This window comes from Moschus berezovskii, chromosome 2 (genome assembly GCF_049115385.1).
Source record: "Moschus berezovskii isolate FMDL1 chromosome 2, NW_MosBer_1.0, whole genome shotgun sequence".
In the NCBI taxonomy this organism is placed as follows: Eukaryota; Metazoa; Chordata; class Mammalia; order Artiodactyla; family Moschidae; genus Moschus; species Moschus berezovskii.
The window spans coordinates 94191331-94210458 of record NC_142461.1 but is presented as its reverse complement, the minus strand read 5'-3'; the positions used below and the strand labels follow the sequence as shown (position 1 = coordinate 94210458).

The following is a 19128-nucleotide window of genomic DNA, read 5'->3' as shown; positions in this document are numbered from 1 at the left end:
GCAGTGCTAGGGAGTAGGGCTTCAAGGTGTGAATTTTGTGGGTACACAGATACTCAGTCCATAACAGTTAGGAACTTGTAAAGACTCCTTGCATTGCACAGCCTTCCAGCCTCATAGCAGGTGATCTGTGCTAGACCTCACAGAACCTCACCCAGAGTGTGTGGGTGTGTACAGCATAGCCCTTGACCAACAAGAACCCACAATTAAATCCCTATGCTTAGAAATCTGGCCTGTGTCTCCTAGGTGCCTTAGTTGGGCTGGTTCTACTTGTGTTTTGGGCTTCCCTGATAGCTCAGTTGGTAAAGAATCCACTTGCAATGCAGGAAACCCCGGTTCGATTACTGGGTCAGGAAGATCCGCTGGAGAAGGGATAGGCTACCCACTCCAGTACTCTTGGGCTTTCCTTGTGGCTCAGCTGGTAAAGAAGCTGCATGCAGTGCGGGAGACCTGGGTTTAATCCCTGGGTTGGGAAGATCCCCTGGAGAAGGGAAAGGCTACCCACTCCAGTATTCTGGCCTAGAGAATTCCGTGTATAGTCCATGGGGTCAAAAAGAGTTGGACGCAACTGAGTGACTTTCACTACTTGTGTTGGGACAAGAAAGTATGCCCAGGTAGAACACTAGGGCCTTGGTGAGGCTTACTTCATATTTCCCTTCTCTCAGAAACCTCAGATGTTCACTGCTTGTTGTTCACTTCCTGACCACAATTGCCTCATATATTTTGGCCTGTTTTATTCGTGTTTTCAACTCCATGGTGGCTCAGATGGTAAAAAATCTACCTGCAATGCAAGAGACCAGGTTTCATCCCTGGGTTGGGAAGATCCCTTGGAGAAGGGAATGGCAACCCACTCCAGTATTCTTGTCTGGAGAATCCCATGGACAGGAACCTAGTGGGCTACCATCTACCGGGTTGCAAAGAGTCGGACACAGAGTGACTAATAACATACTTGTTTTCAATAGAGCAGCAAGTCTGGTACCAGATACTCTGCCATGGTTGAAAGCAGACCAGTTGTGAGTTTTTATTTTCAAACATAGTAGGAAAAACTAAAGATCTCTTTGAGACATTCTTGTTTTATATAATTTTTTTATTACTGATAGAACCTGTTTTCTTAAAAGTTTTATGGGTAGACTTGAATCCTTTTTAATGCTGTGTGCTGAACATAATGGACTGTGTAGAGGCTAAGTCTTTGGTTCCTTATAGGTATTGATGGACTGATTCTTTGTGATATTCTTAGAATCTTTGTGAAGTATTTCACTGTGTATTTGAAGCTCTCTATATACAATCATAACCTGGTGATGAAATGTTATGACTTACACCCACCAAACCCTGGAAATTTAGCATTTAGGCCCCAGGAGGGCTCTTTTAACTCTCCCCCGCTCTATGTATTTGACATAGGATAATGTGAGATAGGGCCCCAACACTGGGCATGGTGACATGCTATAAAAGAATGGTTCCTTAATTATAATATTTAAGATTTTCCAGGAGTTTAAAATACTTTTAAGCACATAATTTAACTGTTATTTCCTTCACTTGAAAAATGAAATCCTTTTTGGCAGCCCATTATAAAGTCTTTAGATTTTATACTTTTTAAAAAGGGTAATTGTGAGTCCTACATTTGTAGAAAGTAAACTATGCTGGATAAAGTATTTAAATTAGGATTTTTCCATTTTCTATAAAAGATCAAGTAAAAAAAATTCTGCTGAGATATTTTTGAAGTTGTTGGAAGGGTTTTGAGGGGTTATCGAAGAGGCTTCACATTTAATTATGTATCACATAGCCAGAAGTGAAAAAACAGTCATTAAAAATTGAATTCTAGCAGGAATAGGTAGGTTATTGGATGATCTAAAAATCAGTTGTGGGGGGGGGCGTGAGTGGGTGTGAGTGTATTTGTACTGATACGCATGTATACTGACAAAATTTGGTAATTGGTTATGCTGGCTTCTCAGATCAAAGAGGAAAGGATAGATTCTTAGATCCCCACCTCACCCCATGTGCCAGATGAAATTCCAGGAAGACTAAGGATTTACCTGTAAAAGATAAATAATATATATATATATGTATATATAAAGAAAAATATATTGGGGGAATATTTAATCTCAGGTAGTTGTAACACTGCCAAATGACATTAAAAAAAAAAAAAGAATGATCTATCTGTACAGCAAAAATAAAACCCCATCCATTATAGGCAGAGAGAAAATTTGAGCATGAAGCTGGCAAGTTGTAATATATGTGATTTGCTCTTCAGACTCAAGATAAATATATATCACTCTACTAGAAGTCCTTTGCCTCCTGGCGTCATTCCTTTCCCCATTCACCCTGGCCGTCTTTTTAGATGGACTCCCAGAGGTACTGGTATTGTCATTCCTCTGTAGTAAACTAGCGGAGAACCGGAACCTCCCTTTTAAGCGCCCTGGTGCTGTTGCTTTTTGTTGCCACTTGGTGTTGCTATTGAAGCTTGATTCTGTGGAGACCCTTGCATTGCTTAGCTGTGAGGCCCTTAATTAATGGTCCAGAAGCTTGCACAGACTTCACTGGGGCTGCTTGGGGCTTCTTAAAGGCTATTAAATTTCCTTTACTCAGAAGCTCTGCTATTGTATCCCCCTTTAGAGTCACTGTACCAGGGTTATAGGGTATGAAGGAGCAACCAGCACCATTCATTGATTCATTTGACAAATAATTACTTAGCACCGGCTGTGTGCACTGGATACTGTTTTATTTTAAGTAATAATGGTGAACAAAACAAAGCAAAAACTTCCTGCCATATTGGAGTCTACATTCCGAGGATTGGGGGGAGGGAGAATAGTGGTGGCAGAGAGAGACGATAGGGTTAAGTGTTAATGCTGTGACACATCTCCAGAAAGTTCTGTGCATGCAGTTCTCATCTCTTTTAATTATTTTATTTATTCTATGCGGGACATCAATATGAGTGATTCCAGTAAGTGTAATAAGGAAGAGAGGCTGAGTACTTGACGGATTTACAATTACAGTTCACTGATGGCTTCTCCCTAGCTTATATAGGCCCTTTGTGGCCACATTGTATATAGTGGTGCATCATGCAGCTATTAAAAACGTTGGTGGTAGTTGTTCAGTTGCCCAGTTGCATCTGACTCTTTGCAACCCCCTGGACTGCAGCACATTGAACTTCTTTGTCCCTCACCATCTCCTGGAGTTTGCCCAAATTCATGTCCTTGGAATCGGTGATGCCATCCAACCATCTCATCCTCTGTCGCCCTTTTCTCCTTCTGCCTCCAATCTTTCCCAGCATCGGGGTCTTTTCAGATGAGTTGGCTCTTCGCATCTGGTGGCCAGAGTGTTGGAGTTTCAGCATCAGTCCTTCCAATGAATATTCAGGGTTGATTTCCTTTAGGATGACTGGTTTGATCTCCTTGCTGTCCAAGGGACTCTCAAGAGTCTTTTCCAGCACTGCAGTTTGAAAGCATCATTTCTTCAGTGCTCAACTTTCTTTATGGTCCAACTCTCACATCCATACATGACTACTGGGAAGACCATAGCCTTTACTATACGGTATAGACATGTATTTATGAACATGAAGAGATGATTATGTTAAGTGGAAAGGCACCTTAGGAAGTAATATATTTAAGATGATCACATTTTAGAAAAGTACTTTTCCTCTACTCCTCGGGTCTCCTTCCTGAGCAGGAAGTTCTGTGAGTGTCACCCAAGTCTGCCCGTACTTCGTTATTTTCTCCATCCCTGGTATAATAACTTGAGTGCACGTGCACACTGAGTCACTTCAGTCATGCGACCCTATAGATTATAGCTTACCAGACTCCTGTGTCCATGGGATTCTCCAGGCAAGAATACTGGAGTGGGTTGCCATACCCTCCTCTGATCTTCCCGACCTAGGGATCAAACTCACATCTCTTATGTCTCCGGTATAATGACTTATCTGATTGTAGATTTGAGAGTAACTGACCCTCCTGGTGCCCGTTGTCAGCGTAAGAGCTATCTGGTTTTTCTACAGCCATGAATTGATTTCTTCTTGGAATAATTGTGCAGGGGCTCAACCCTGCAAGGAGAGGTCTGCTCTGTCTTGTGCTAACACGTCCATCTGTGGGGCTCACTGCTAGCAAGCCCATTTGTCCAGCACACCTAAAGCTTCTATTAGGAATGACAGTGATATTTTTTGTTTTGTTTCTTGTTCATAACTTCGGCAGGGAAGTGGTTATCAGTTTTTGGGTGCTCTCTTTTATTTAGTTTTATACATATTTTTTCCCCATATACATGCTAGAAAAGGGTCTGGGTAAATATGCATCATAGTTTTTCAAGAGGTTCGTAGAACTAGGAGATTTTTCCCTTCTTTTTTTTTCTGTCTGTACTTTTGAATTCACTGGGATTATTAGATATGTTTGAGAAATAGGTAAACATTTTCAACCTCTGAAAAATATAGCCTGGTCTGACTTACCCGGTAAAAGAACTCGTCATCTTTCTACTAGGGAAGAAGCTAGACTTGAGAGATAAGTTTCTACCTGCAGAGCTTGGTGCTTGAGTCTAGAACTTATGATAGGCAAAAATATATTACTAAAATCTCTGATTTAACATTTCATCACATATGTCAGAATAATTGCCTTTTATCCTTAAATTTGCAAGTTCTCAGTTTTTGTATCCCTTAACTACTCTTGTGGATATAGATGAATTTACTTCTTTTGTCTTTTAACCTTCCTACTACCTTTGTAAGTAGTTAATCTACTATCTTCACTGTATATTTGGCTCTGCCAGTGAGATTTTTCGTTTCAAAATGTTTGTATTTCTAGTTTTGATGTTTGCTGCTTAGAGACATCTCTTTAACATTTCTCGTAAAGACAGTTTCAGTTCAGTTCGGTTCAGTTACTCAGTCGTGTCCGACTCTTTGCGACCCCATGGACTGCAGCATGCCAGGCCTCCCTATCCATCACCAACTCCCGGAGTCTACCCAAACTCATGTCCATCGAGTTGGTGATGCCATCCAACCATCTCATCCTTTGTCGTCCCCTTCTCCGCCTGCCCTCAATCTTTCCCACCATCAGGGTCTTTTTAAATGAGTCAGCTCTTCGCATCAGGTGGCCAAAGTATTGGAGTATCAGCTTCAACATCAGTCCTTCCAATGAACACCCAGGACTGATATCCTTTAGGATGGACTGGTTGAATCTTCTTGCAGTCCAAGGGACTCTCAAGAGTCTTTTCCAACACCACAGTTCAAAACCATCAATTCTTTGGCGCTCAGCTTTCTTTACAGTCCAATTCTCACATCCATATATGGCTACTGGAAAAACCATAGCCTTGACTAGATGGACCTTTGTTGACAAAGTAATGTCTCTGCTTTTTAATATGCTGTCTAGGTTGGTCATAACTTTCCTTCCAAGGAGCAAGCATCTTTTAATTTCATGACTGCAGTCACCATCTGCAGTGATTTTGGAGCCCAAAAAAATAAAGTCTGACACTGTTTCCCCATCTGTTTGCCATGAAGTGATGGGATCGAATGCCATGATCTTAGTTTTCTGAATGTTGAGCTTTAAGCCAACTTTTTCACTCTCTCCTTTCACTTTCATCAAGAGGCTCTTTAGTTCTTTGCTTTCTGCCATGATGGTGGTGTCATCTGCATATATGAAGTTATTGATATTTCTCCTGGCAATGTTGATTCCAGCTTGTGCTTCTTCCAGCCCAGCATTTCTCATAATGTACTCTGCATAAAAGTTAAATAAGCAGGGTGACAGTATACAGCCTTGACGGACTCCTTTTCCTATTTGGAACCAGTCTGTTGTTCCATGTTCAATTCTAACTGTTGCTTCCTAACCTGCATACAGGTTTCTCAAGAGGCAAGTCAGGTGGTCTGGTTTTCCCATCTCTTTCAGAATTTTCCACAGTTTCTTATGATCCACACAGTAAAAGGTTTTGGCATAGTCAGTAAAGCAGAAATAGATGTTTTTCTGGTACTCTCCTGCTTTTTCAACAATCCAGCAGATGTTGGCAATTTGATCTCTGGTTCCTCTGCCTTTTCTAAAACCAGCTTGAACATTTGGAAGTTGAAGGTTCACGTATTAATGATGCTAAACTCTTTTAGCTTTTGCTTGTTTATGAAACTCTGTCTCCTTCAAATTTGAGTGATATCTTTGCTGGGTAGAGTGTTTGTTTTTGTTTTTTTTAGGTGGGTGGAGTATTCTTGTTTGTAGGTTTTTCTCCTTTCATCACTTTGAAAATATTATGCCATATTCTTATGGTCTGCAGTGTTTCTGCCAAAATATCAGCTAATGATCTTATAGGAGTTCCCTTGTGTATAACTGGTTTCTTTTCTCTTGATACTTTTATGTCTTTCCTGGTATTTATTATTATGTAAGACATCCTAATTTTTTTGTACGTTTATCTCTTATAGAAAAGGCTACAAATGAGTACAACACTACAGAAGATTGGAGTCTTATTATGGACATATGTGACAAAGTTGGAAGCACTCCTAATGGGTAAGATGGCCAGTCGTGCCCAGTGAATGTCTAGGAGCTTAATAATCTGAATCTCTTTTCCTGATATAATTCTGGAAGGAAATGGGAGTTTTAGTGTTTCATTTTGGGAGTAAAAGTAAAGACATGCTACCGGCTGAATTTATGTGGTTAATCTTATTCTGAAAGGACAAACAGGAAAGAATTAACTGAAAACTTGAAATATTAAAATGTATAATTAAAGCCTTGATACAGGGAATTCCCTGGTGGTCCAGTGCTTAGGACACTGTGCTTTCACTGCTGGGGGTCCAGGTTCAATCCCTGGTCGGGGAACTAAGATCCCAGAAGCCTCAAGGTGCAGCTCAAAAAATATATATATGTATATACGTATATATGTATATATATATATATAATGCCTTGATTCAATAGGGACAGATGTTAACAATGAATAGACTTAATTGTTTAGGGAGACTTAGACATGTTATTAATGAAGTAGATAAATATAACAATATACAATATATTGAAAAGATCTTTCAGTAATGAATAGATAAATGCAATAAATCATGATGAAAAATTGAATATAAATAATAGTGCTTTGAGGATAGAATTGGGCCATTAAACTGATTATACATTAGAGGTTTAGAAGACTGATGAAAGCGTTTGTTTTAATGTTACAGCTTTTTGAAATTTATACATGCATAAAGTTTTGAAAGTGAGGTCGCTCAGTCGTGTCCGACTCTTTGCGACCCCATGGACTATAGCCTACCAGGCTTCTCCATCCATAGGATTTTCCAGGCAAGAGTACCGGAGTGGGTTGCCATTTCTAAATCATTTGAGTATCTTGCTAGTTTTTTTCCCCACAAGATAAGAATTTGCAGTCTAAAAGCTAAGTCAGTCTTAAATGAAAAGATAATTTTATGATATTGTTCTCTTGTGTTGACTGACCTTTTTGAAATGATTTGATTTTTGATTTTGGGATACACAACCTTTGCAACAAGCATTTTTTTCCCTCTACAAGTCTTTGAGCAAAAGGTGTAAGATCATTTTATAGATTTATTCCTTAATGAAGCAAAGTTTGCAGGTGTAAATATAAGATATTATATGACCAAATAGCTTTAAAAGTTACTTGGTCATAGACTACCTTATGTATTTAATGCTTGAATTGAAATTCTGAATACTTAACTTTCTTCATTTTTTTAGAGCAAAAGATTGCCTAAAAGCCATAATGAAAAGGGTAAATCATAAAGTTCCTCATGTTGCTCTGCAGGCATTAACTGTAAGTGAAAGTCATGTTATTATTTGGCCCAAATTTTAAATGTGTTTGTTTCAGTAAGTTAAGTAAGATTACATCTCAACATTTGATATTGATTTTTATTTTAATTAATAGCTTCTTGGGGCTTGTGTGGCAAACTGTGGAAAGATATTTCATTTAGAAGTGTGTTCCCGTGATTTTGCAACAGAAGTACGTGCTGTGATAAAAAATAAGGTAAATTTTAAAAAGAAAAGAAATCTGAGTTATTAAAAAATACATATGCTGTGTTATTTTAGCATTAGTAGAGTTGTAAGTGAAATCATTTTAGATAAATATGAATCTAAACAAACTTTCTGTTCTAAAATTTGTTGTTTGTATTTGTAGCACCAAAAACTGTTTTCCTTCGTAAAGCATATATATTAGTGATAAAGCTGATCTTTATTGAGGGTTAGCAACCACTGCTTTAAGCATTTTATGTATGCTGTCTTGTTTAATGTTCTTAACAACTCTTAGAAGTTAGATTCCCAAGTCATTCCTATTTTATACATGGAGAAACTGAGACTTAAGAGTAACTTGTCGATTATACAGCTAATAAGTGCCATAGCTGAAGTTCAGATGTAAATGTCTGACACCAACATCCAAACTAACCATCATTCTGTCCTGATTCCCATTAGAGATGGTGAGCAAAGGAGGCCTTTATTTTAGAACACAGTGGAGAGGGTCTTTGTGTGGGGTTGTTATTGATTTATTTGTAATAGAAACTCTGAAACACTATGTTCATGCTATTAATGACAAAAATCTCAGAATTTTTCTTTAGTTGATATAAAAAGTTTAATATTGAGAGTGTTAGGAAAACATGAAATAATCTCTGAATATGACAGATTCATTGTCATTGTATAAGACAAACATTAATGTTCAAAAAGGGTAATTTTCCAAAAGACAAGTATATATTAAAATAGGTATTTATCAAGTGCTCATCTAAACTAAGGATTGCTGGATTTTTGTGGATATTCATAAAACTAGAGAATTTTGGTGGTAATTCTCTTTGTTAAATAATTCAAGTGCTTATTTTAACCATTATTTTTCTTTGCCTTTTCTTTAAAAGGCTCATCCTAAAGTATGTGAAAAACTGAAATCTTTAATGGTAGAATGGTCAGAAGAATTTCAGAAGGACCCTCAGTTTAGTCTAATATCTGCAACTATTAAGTCTATGAAAGAAGAAGGAGTTACTTTTCCTCCATCAGGTTCTCAGGTAAGAGATTCATTCAGACGCATGGATGACCCTATACTATAGTATTTTGAAGGTATATACCTTATTTCAAAGCTGGCAAGGTCTATCTTAGGCATTACTCACCTCCACTCTACGTGAGTTTGTCTAGTGTATTGCCTGTAATTGTCAAGTGAATTCTACACATGAGAACTTTGAGAATTGAGTCATCCACAAATAATCTGTTTAATGCGACTCTGAATCTAGAGTCATGCAGAAGGCATAGATGTGTGAGAGAGCCCTTATGTTCAAGGTATTTATAGTCAGTTGAAAGGGTAGCTTTATATATGTGAAAAATAGCTGATTATAAGTGACAAAGATGGATGAGGGGTGCAAAAGTTAGATGCCAGGAAGAGGTAGCTGAAGAGGGATGGTGAAGAAGATGAAGAGTAGAATTTTTGGGCTGGAATATAATTCAGTATGTAAGAGGAGTAAAGAGGTTGTCATAGGAGAAATGACATGAATCACTTCACGTACTTGAGAAAGCTCGAGGCCTGTCCGTTGAAGAGGGAACATGCCTGGAGTATGCTTTAGTTTACGTATAAAATGGGTTGACCTGTAAGGCTGGTTTATTTGAGGACAAAGGGACAGCTTTTGCAGGACCGGGGTGGAGGCAGGGAAAATGATTCCCAGAGTCAGGGGTTTATTTTGGTCTGTGGGGAAAAAACACTGTATCTTGGTTTCTGCTCTCAGTGTCTCTTGATTTTTCAGGATATGGGCTAGGGAAAGAAACTAAGAGAACTGTGTGTTTTTTCAACTTTAGACCGTAGACTGAAGACGCAAAAAGAACCTGTTTAGTTGATCAGATCTATGGGTTCAAAGTAGAATGTAGTGAGGTGGATGAACTAGAGCCTGTTATAGAGAGTGAAATAAATCAGAGAAAAACAAGTATCATATGTTATCACATATAAGTGGAATCGAGAAAAATGGTACTGATGAACGTATGTGAAGGGCAGGAATAGAGTTGCAGACATGGAGAATGGACTTGTGGACACAGTGGGGAAACAGGGTGGTACAAATTGAGAGAGTAGCATTAACATACATGTACTGTTATGTGTCAAACAAATAGCAGGAAGCAGCTGTATAGCACAGGGAGCTCCGCTTCAGTGCTCTGTGATGACGTAGATGGGTGGGATGGGGGATGGGTAGGAGGGAGGCTCAAGAGGGAGGGGATATATGTATACTTATAGCTGATTCACATTGTCATAAACAGCAGAAGCCAACACAACACTGTAAAGCATTTATTCTCCTGTTAAAAATGAATTAAAAAAATAAAAGTCTTATAAGTAATAAAAAGCCAGCATTTCCTTGCTCTGTCCTTTCTGCAAGTCATTCTCAAAAATCTTAAAGAACTGGTTGATGGTTCGAAACCCTGGACATCTCTTCCATGCCCTTAAGTTTAAGCATGACCTTCCTCAGTCCTCTGCTGTGTCTGAAGAGTCACCACCATTCAAACACAATGAGCAGTGAAGGGAGTTAACCTGTATGCCTCAAGCTGCCCCTGTTGTCTGCTCTTCAGTCATTATCCTCGCTTCTTGCTACTTCTCCTGTAGCCCCGCGCCACTAGCAGCCTATCCCCTCTCACTGAATTAGAGACTTTGGACCACGGAGATCAGGAAGTGCAGTCCGGAAAGATGTATATTTAAGTACTGTTCTTTATGCCAGGTTCTGTGTCAGATACTAACATTCATGCAAAATGTAAGCCACTTCATGCCCTTTGTGATTTTTTCATATTTTCTTGAAAATTCTGATGTTCTGTTTTAGTATTTGAAAACAACTATTTAAAATTATCATAAAGACCTTCACTTTTAAGTGAAACTCATTAGTTACATCAGTTGTTTTTTTAAATCAGCATGTGCGAGTAATTATAGAGCTTGTGTTTTCTTTGAAAAAGTAGTTGTGTTCATTTTACTTATACATTACAGACTGTCTCAGCTGCTGCCAAGAACGGTACGTCATCGAACAAAAACAAAGAAGATGAAGATATAGCTAAAGGTAAAGGATCAAGCACATGTTTAGTGTTGCTGATCTTTGCAGAATGATTTATTGAAATAAAAATTAAAACTGAGTTTACTTGTAGTATTTTACCTCAAATCTAAAAACTAGTGGAGTCTGAAAACTTAAGAGAAACAACTGACATGATGTAAGGTTAATCGAATTCATAATCCTTGTCAGTAATAGTTTTTAGTGTCTTACCTTTGAAGAGGTTACATTTCACCTTTTCTTTAATGCCAAAGTTATGAGTCAAGCACAGAAATATGTTCATGACTTGTCCTATATGGAAAGCTACCCATATTATAATGTCACAATCTGTTTGCTGTAAAAATAATAGCTGCTGTATATGACAGACTGTGATATTAAGGAATGAGCAAAAACTTTATTTTCAAAAATGTCATAGATGTCTGCCCTGTCTCCTTTTGCCCCCCCACCCCTACCCCACAAAAGCTAATTGTTTAGTATTTAACTGGACAAATAACATTCACTTGATTTATTCTTATTAAATAGCATATTATGTAATATTTCTTTTTAAACTCTTAAAATATCAGAGTTAATGCTGGCTGTCTTGTTTTTTGCATTTTAATTTTTCAAACTAGCTATTGAATTATCATTGCAAGAGCAGAAGCAGCAGCAGACAGAAACAAAATCCTTATATCCATCTGCAGAAATTCAGTCAAATGGTAAAGTTGCAAGGAAAGTGAGAGCTTTATATGATTTTGAAGCCGTTGAGGACAATGAACTCACCTTTAAACATGGTGAAATTATTATTGTTTTGGATGACAGGTATGTTTTAAATGTTTCTGGAATATTTTTAAGTTATTCAGTATCATATCCTTAATTTAGAATGCTGAATATTGAGCTTTTTACTTTGGTGTATTTCAATCATACTAGAACCTTTTATGCCTTAATTATCTCTAAAATTAGGGTAGTTTGAATTTCTTATTCTTTTGTTAAATTTGGTAATAAAGTGTTCTTTGTATCTTGGGTTAAAAATGTATTGAATAATATTGTTTATTATCACAGTTGGGAAGCAGAAATATTCAGTCATCTGAATGTATTTACATTGAGAATTGTATATACCAAAATTACTGGCAAAAAAAAAAACTTTAGGAAGAGATATAAGCTGTAATACCTTTGATCAGCTCAGCTAAAAACTATGCTCGGCTCCTCCCCAGTTAATCTGGTACTGCCTCTCCCTCACAATTTCTCTATCACTTAAAGTTGTAATAAAGAATAGATTTGTCTGTATTGAGCCTAATTCTACTTTAGTTTGCTTTTAAAAGAAATTGATGAAATTTAGCAAGAGTGAGACCTAACAACTCGTTACTGACAGATTGCAGATGTATTTGGTATCCATTATAAATAATTTAATAAGGATACATTAGTATATTTTTAAATGGGTTCAATTCAGTTCAGTTCAGTCGCTCAGTAGTGTCCAGCTCTTTGCGACCCCGTGAATCACAGCATGCCAGACCTCCTTGTCCATCACCAACTCCCGGAGTTAACTCAGACTCATGTCCATTGAGTCGGTGATGCCATCCAGCCATCTAATTCTCTGTCCTCCCTGTCTCCTCCCGCCCCCAATCCCTCCCAGCATCAGAGTCTTTAGCAGTGAGTCAACTCTTCGCATGATGTGGCCAAAGTATTGGAGTTTCAGCTTTAGCATCAGTCCTTCCAGTGAACACCCAGGACTGATCTCCTTTAGAATGGACTGGTTGGATCTCCTTGCAGTCCAAGGGACTCTCAAGAATCTTCTCCAGCACCACAGTTAAAAAGCATCAATTCTTCGGCGATCAGCTTTCTTCACAGTCCAACTCTCACATCCATACATGACCACTGGAAAAACCATAGCCTTGACTAGATGGACCTTAGTTGGCAAAGTAATGTCTCTGCTTTTTAATATGCTGTCTAGGTTGGTCATAACTTTCCTTCCAAGGAGTAAGCGTATTTTAATTTCATGGCTGCAGTCAGCATCTGCAGTGATTTTGGAGCCCCCCAAAAACTAAAGTCTGCCACTGTTTCCCCATCTATTTCCCATGAAGTGATGGGACCAGATGCCATGATCTTCATTTTCTGAATGTTGAGCTTCAAGCCAACCTTTTCACTCTCCTCTTTCACTTTCATCAAGAGGCTTTTGAGTTCCTCTTCACTTTCTGCCATAAGGGTGGTGTCATCTGCGTATCTGAGGTTATTGATATTTCTCCCAGCAATCTTGATTCCAGCTTGTGTTTCTTCCAGCCCAGCGTTCCTCATGATGTACTCTGCATATAAGTTAAATAAGCAGGGTGACAATATACAACCTTGACGCACTTCTTTTCCTATTTGGAACCAGTGTGTTGTTCCATGTCCAGTCCTAACTGTTGCTTCCTGACCTGCATATATATTTCTCAAGAGGCAGGTCAGGTGGTCTGGTATTGCCATCTCTTTCAGAATTTTCCACAGTTTATTGTGATCCACACAGTCAAAGGCTTTGGCATAGTCAATGAAGCAGAAATAGATGTTTAAATGGGTAGATACCCAAAATGGTTTTACTTTGCTGCAGTACATATTTATTAGGAATATTTTATATGAATATGCTGTGTTTATAATAAAGAATGAGGAAACAGTTCTTTTCTTCATAAAACCTAGAATAAAGTAAGGAAGTTAAGATTATTTTACAAGTAAGTATGTGGTATGAAGATTGTGAATGCCATAAGAGGTAATGTTGGGGTCCAGAAGAAAGCGGAGTCATGCCTGGTACACACCTCTAGGAAAAAAGGCTTATCCAGTGGGTTCACTTTGGGTGAACTTTGATATTACAGAACAGGAAAATGAAGGTCTCTTACACAAGATCACATTGTGTTTACTTAGAAAATAATCACTTTTTCCTTTAAGGGTCTTTTTTGTTTTTCTTTTTAAAATAATCATTTGGGGCAGAGCACATGATCCCTGAAGGAGAGTAAATAGATGTGAAGGTGAACAGTTAGTATGGGGTCTGAATGCTGACAGTCTGAAATGTCAGGCTTCTGGGTGTAAAATGTTTATAGAAGATCTTAAGTTTACACTTCTGATACTTTTATAGAAGCATATAATTAAGGACATTTATAAAATAAATAGAAGCAAAACTACAAAATGAGCATTATTTTTATGTAATGAGAAAATTTTCCAGTGTAAGTTACTGCTCACAAGGTAAATAACAGTACTGATCAGTGGCCCAGCTGCTTCCTCATTTTCTTCAGCAAGTCTCTTCTGCTCACTCCTCTGATAACTCAATTTTCTTCTGATTGTTTCTTATGTGGTGGTTGTGACTCCTTCATACACACCATATCCCTTGATGTCATTTGATGTTCATGTGTCATTATGTATCTGTTACGGTCTGCAGGCTTGCAGTATGTAAAGGGTTACGTCATCGTGAAACCATGTGTCTTTTCGTTGATGTCTAGTTAAAGCACAAATCCATTAAATAACTTAGACTCATACGAAACTATTTTCAGTTAAGGCTTATCCTTGCAAAAGAGAATGTTTTTTTCTGTTGTCAACTACTAAGAGAATTCAACATGAATATGATGGAATATATAGGTTGATTAAATGTCATTTTGATATTAGGAGACCCCAATCTTAAAACTGCCATAGATGTGCTCATCAACACACATAAGTTAAATGTTGTCATTCTAAGAGATTGGTTATTACTGGCAAGATTTTAAACAGAAATGCACACTTGGGTACTAAAGTTAAATGGCCATCTTGCATTAAAAAAGAGGTCATCTGGATGATCCAGAATATGACGATATCCATTATTTTTATATTCTGTTGAAATTAAAAGTACACAATTTAAAATTTCACATATAGAACTTGAAATCCCTTGAAAACATATCATTCTCAGATTTCAGTTTAAGAAATACTCAGCTGTTAGACAGGTGCAGATTCCTTATTAACAGAGTATACGAAAAAATGTCATTCTCAGTGCTCCCAAATATTATAAAGGATCTAGGAATAAATAAACCTAACAAAGATACTTAAGGACTTCATGGAAAAAATTATAAATCCTATGAAAGATATGAAATAATATATATATTTATATATCAATAAATATAAATGGAGTGAGATGTCAGTTATGGTGAAGAAACCTTAATATTGTAAAGATTACTTTTTCTAATATTAATACATAAACAGTTCATTTCTAATTAAAAGCTCAATAAGACTTTTTTTCCAGAGAACTTGGAAACATTTTTATTTTGACAATAATATGGAAATATGAAGGTCTACAATAACACAGAAAAGGTACTTTTCCTGTCACGTATCAAGGCATATTAAGAGGTTATAATAAATACAGACTTGCGCGACAGGATGGAATCCAGAAATAAGCTTATGAACAGATAGCAGCTTGCTGTTTGAAAGATAGACTGTCATAAATCAGTAGGAAAAATGATGTACTATTAAATAAATTTTGCTGGGATGAATGACTTTCTATGCAGTATAAATAAAATTTGATTCAGCTTCACACAGTACATAAAATTTCTTTCCAAATAAAGACCTAAATGTGGAAGAGCACTATAAAGGAAAATGTGAAACTATTTAAAGCAAATATAAAGAGAATAGATTGAGGAGTTCAAGGTATTTGCGTAATACAGACAAATAAATGCTATTCAGATATGTACTGAACTCATGAAAAGAGACAAATGACCCAGTAGAAAAAGAAAAGTGGACAGAAGATATGAACAAGCAGTCTACGGAAGAGGCAGTCTGGATGCTCAGAAGTGCAAAGGGGCACAGCAGTAAGAGATGATTTCTCCTGTGCAATACCAAGTGTTGCCTGGACAGTTAACACATGTGAGCAAAAATGGCATTCTCAGATGCTGCTGAGGGAAAGGAGGTTAGTGAATTGCCACAACCACTTTAGGCAACATTTGACAACATTAGTAAAACGGAAAATGCTTAGGTTCTGTGGCCCAGTAAGCCTATCTCTATGAATACGCCTAGAGAATTGTTGCATGTGTGCCCTAAAATCTAGAATGATTATTACCCCAGCCTTTATAAGGGTGAGACAAAAGACTGGAAATAACCTAAATGTCTGCCTGCATGGGGATGAGTACATCAAATATGCCATATCTGTGTGATGGATCTTTAAAAGGGATTAATAAAATCTGAAAGAATTAACCTATAAAATTCAAAAGATATATAATGATTAATATTTATATTAGGTTGGTGCAAACGTAATTGTGATTTTGGACCATCAATTTTAAATCATTATAACTAAGTTCAAACATATCTTTATTAATCAGAATAGGAACCATTTCAATCAACACATTTTTGCCAATGAGAAATAAGTTTACTTATTCCTGTAGTATAAAGATCTGTGCTCCAGAGCAATCCTAAGGGGTTCTACTCTACAGCATTGTGTCTAGGGTTATAATACTGTACTGTGCACTTAAAATTTGCTGTGAAGGGAGATCTTACATTGTGTTATCACCAAAAATTAATAAATAGAGATGGGTGGAGAAAGTTTTAGGAGGTAATGGATATATTTATTGTATAAACTGTGGTGATGATGTTCAGATGCATACTAATTTGCAAATCCATCAAGTTGTACAGTAAATAGGTACAGCTCTTCGTATGTTAAAACCTTAAGAAAGTGGTTTTGAAAAATTAAAAAATCTGTGCTTCGGGATATGACTCTTGGAAAGCATCTTCTGCCTCATGCTAGTTTGTGGAATCATTTTCCCTGCAAAAAGTTGTTGAGATGCTCAAAGAAGTAGTCAGTTGGTGAGAGGTCAGGTGTATATGGCGGATGAGGCAAAACTTTGTAGCCTAATTTGTTCAACTTTTGAAGCATTGGTTGTGCAACATGTGGTCAGGCGTTGTTGTGGAGAAGATTTGGGCCCTTTCTGTTGACCAAGGGTGGCTGCAAGCATTGCAGTTTTCAGTGCATCTCATTGATTTGCTTAGCATACTTCTCAGATCAATGGTTTCACCAAGATTCAGAAAGCTGTAGTGTATCACAGTGGCAACAGACTACCAAACAGTGACTGTGACCTTTCTTGGTGCAAGTTTGGCTTTGGGAAGTGCTTTGGACGTTCTTACCAGTCCAACCACTGAGCTAGTCGTCACCAGTTGTCTTATAAAATCTACTTTTCATTGCATGTCACAATCCGATCAAGAAATGGTTTGTTGTTGTGGTGTAGAATAAGAGATGACACTTCAATATGACAATTTATTTGATTTGTGGTCGGCTCATGAGGCACCCACTTATTGAGGTTTTTCATCTTTCCAATTGGCTTCAAATGCCAAATGACCATAGCATGGTCGACATTGAGTTCTTTGGCAACTTCTTGTAGAGTTGTAAGAGGATCAGCCTTCCAGGGGCTGGCCACTATGCTTCTCGTCTTCAAAGCTCTTTTCTCCTTTGCAAAACTTCTTGAACCACTTGAACCACTGCACTGTCCATTCATTAGCAGTTCCTGGGCCAAATGTGTTGTTGATGTTGCGAGTTGTCCCTGCTGCTTTACGACCCATTTGGAACTCAAATAAGAAAACCTCTCCAATTTGCTTTTTGTCTAACATCATTTCCCTAGTCTAAAATAAATACAAAATAAACAACAAGTAATAAGTCATTAGCAAAAAAAATAAAGCAAGAAATGTGCATTAAAATGGTGTATAACATAACCATATTTATTTAAGAATACTCCAGTATCAAATGGCAAAGTTCAGCAGTGCAAAATTGCAATTACTTTTGTACCAACTTAACATCTATAGAGATGGCTATAGATATCTATATATATCTATATCTGTAGAGTAAACTCTATGTAGAGTTTATAGATATAGTAAATGAAGAAAAAATACATCTGAAGGAAGGTGATGTATCAACTTGGTGGTGGTATGAAGGATAGATATGAGTTTGGGATTTGGAGGTGCTGATAAAGGAAACTTCAGTGTTATCTGTAATGTTTTGATTTTTTTTTTTTAAAGTGCAGAATCAAATATGACCAGTTGTTGATAGGTTCTGAATTTAAGTATGAGAATATAGATGTTAATTTTATTTGTACTTTTTAATATCTCTTATTAAGTTTACTTCCCTAGTGGCTCAGATGGTAAAGAATCTGCCTGCAATGCGGGAGACCCAGGTTCGATCCCTGGGTTGGGAAGATCCCCTGGACAAGTCATGGCTACCCACTCTAGTACTCTTGCCTGGAGAATTCCATGGACAGAGGAGCCTAAAGGGCTATAGTCCATGGGGCACAAAGAGTCGGACACGACTGAGCAACTAACACACAAGTTTAAGAAGAACTACTTTTAAATATAGTGGGATTTGAACTAGTATTTTCAAAGTAGACTAAATTTAATTTTTACCTTAATTACTCTTGACACTAATGAAATATAGAGTAACAAATGGCATTTTTGTACTGTATTTTCAGTGATGCTAATTGGTGGAAAGGAGAAAATCACAGAGGAATAGGACTCTTCCCATCTAATTTTGTAACATGTAATTTAAACATAGAATCGGAGGCAGGTAAGTTAAATCTATGGAAAGGTTAAATCTATTGAAGTTTTTTGTTTTAATTTTATGATCCTATTTGAAATATAAAGTAGATTGGCATTTAATTCTTGTTTTGAATAATTTATTTATAGGTAATACAGTTTAACTTACTTCTTCCCAAATTAAGGGGTTAACTTATCCCAGGTCAATTCCAAATAAGAGTTATTTCCTTATCATTATATTTTAAATCCTTTGAGAGTTAATGTGTATAGGTACATATAAGGCATAAAGTAAGCTGTGCTTGACCATGTAAATATTTAAATCAGTGTAATTATGGTTTGAGGCAATTTGCATTTGTCTAGTATAAAAAATGTTTTATTCATCATTGAAGCGCAGTATCAAAGCAAGCAGGTTGGGGGATCCATTGACAAGTGCTTAGTGTGATTTCAGGAGTTAGGAGTACTCGTAAATTGTAGATTTTTCCTTACATTGATTTGGTCCTGGGGAACTCAGAACAATAACAAAGTAATGTAGTCAAGACAGTAGGTTCCTAGTTCTCATCTTCTGAACTTCCCTCAGTTTTGCAGCCACGACAGTTCCACACAGCTGCTGCCAACCATGCCAAGAAAGCGTACATTTGTTAGGCAGGCAGGGAGCTGGGGGACAGGGTGGCGGTGCTGAGTGTGCAGAACAACTGGTAATAATACTAATGATGGTGAGGGTCAAA

At 37.3% G+C, this 19128-nt stretch overlaps 1 protein-coding gene across 2 annotated transcripts in view; it reads left to right on the top strand.

Moving 5' to 3' along the window:
- Nucleotides 1-19128, top strand: part of STAM2 (signal transducing adaptor molecule 2) — a 49108-nt gene that overhangs the window by 14678 nt on the left and 15302 nt on the right. For both annotated transcript variants that reach the window (XM_055397519.2, XM_055397518.2), the window contains exons 2-8: nucleotides 6371-6455; nucleotides 7632-7707; nucleotides 7819-7917; nucleotides 8789-8935; nucleotides 10876-10945; nucleotides 11545-11731; nucleotides 18340-18434. In XM_055397519.2, coding sequence (XP_055253494.1) covers nucleotides 6371-6455; nucleotides 7632-7707; nucleotides 7819-7917; nucleotides 8789-8935; nucleotides 10876-10945; nucleotides 11545-11731; nucleotides 18340-18434 — 759 coding nt within the window. The remainder of the gene's footprint in view (nucleotides 1-6370; nucleotides 6456-7631; nucleotides 7708-7818; nucleotides 7918-8788; nucleotides 8936-10875; nucleotides 10946-11544; nucleotides 11732-18339; nucleotides 18435-19128) is intronic.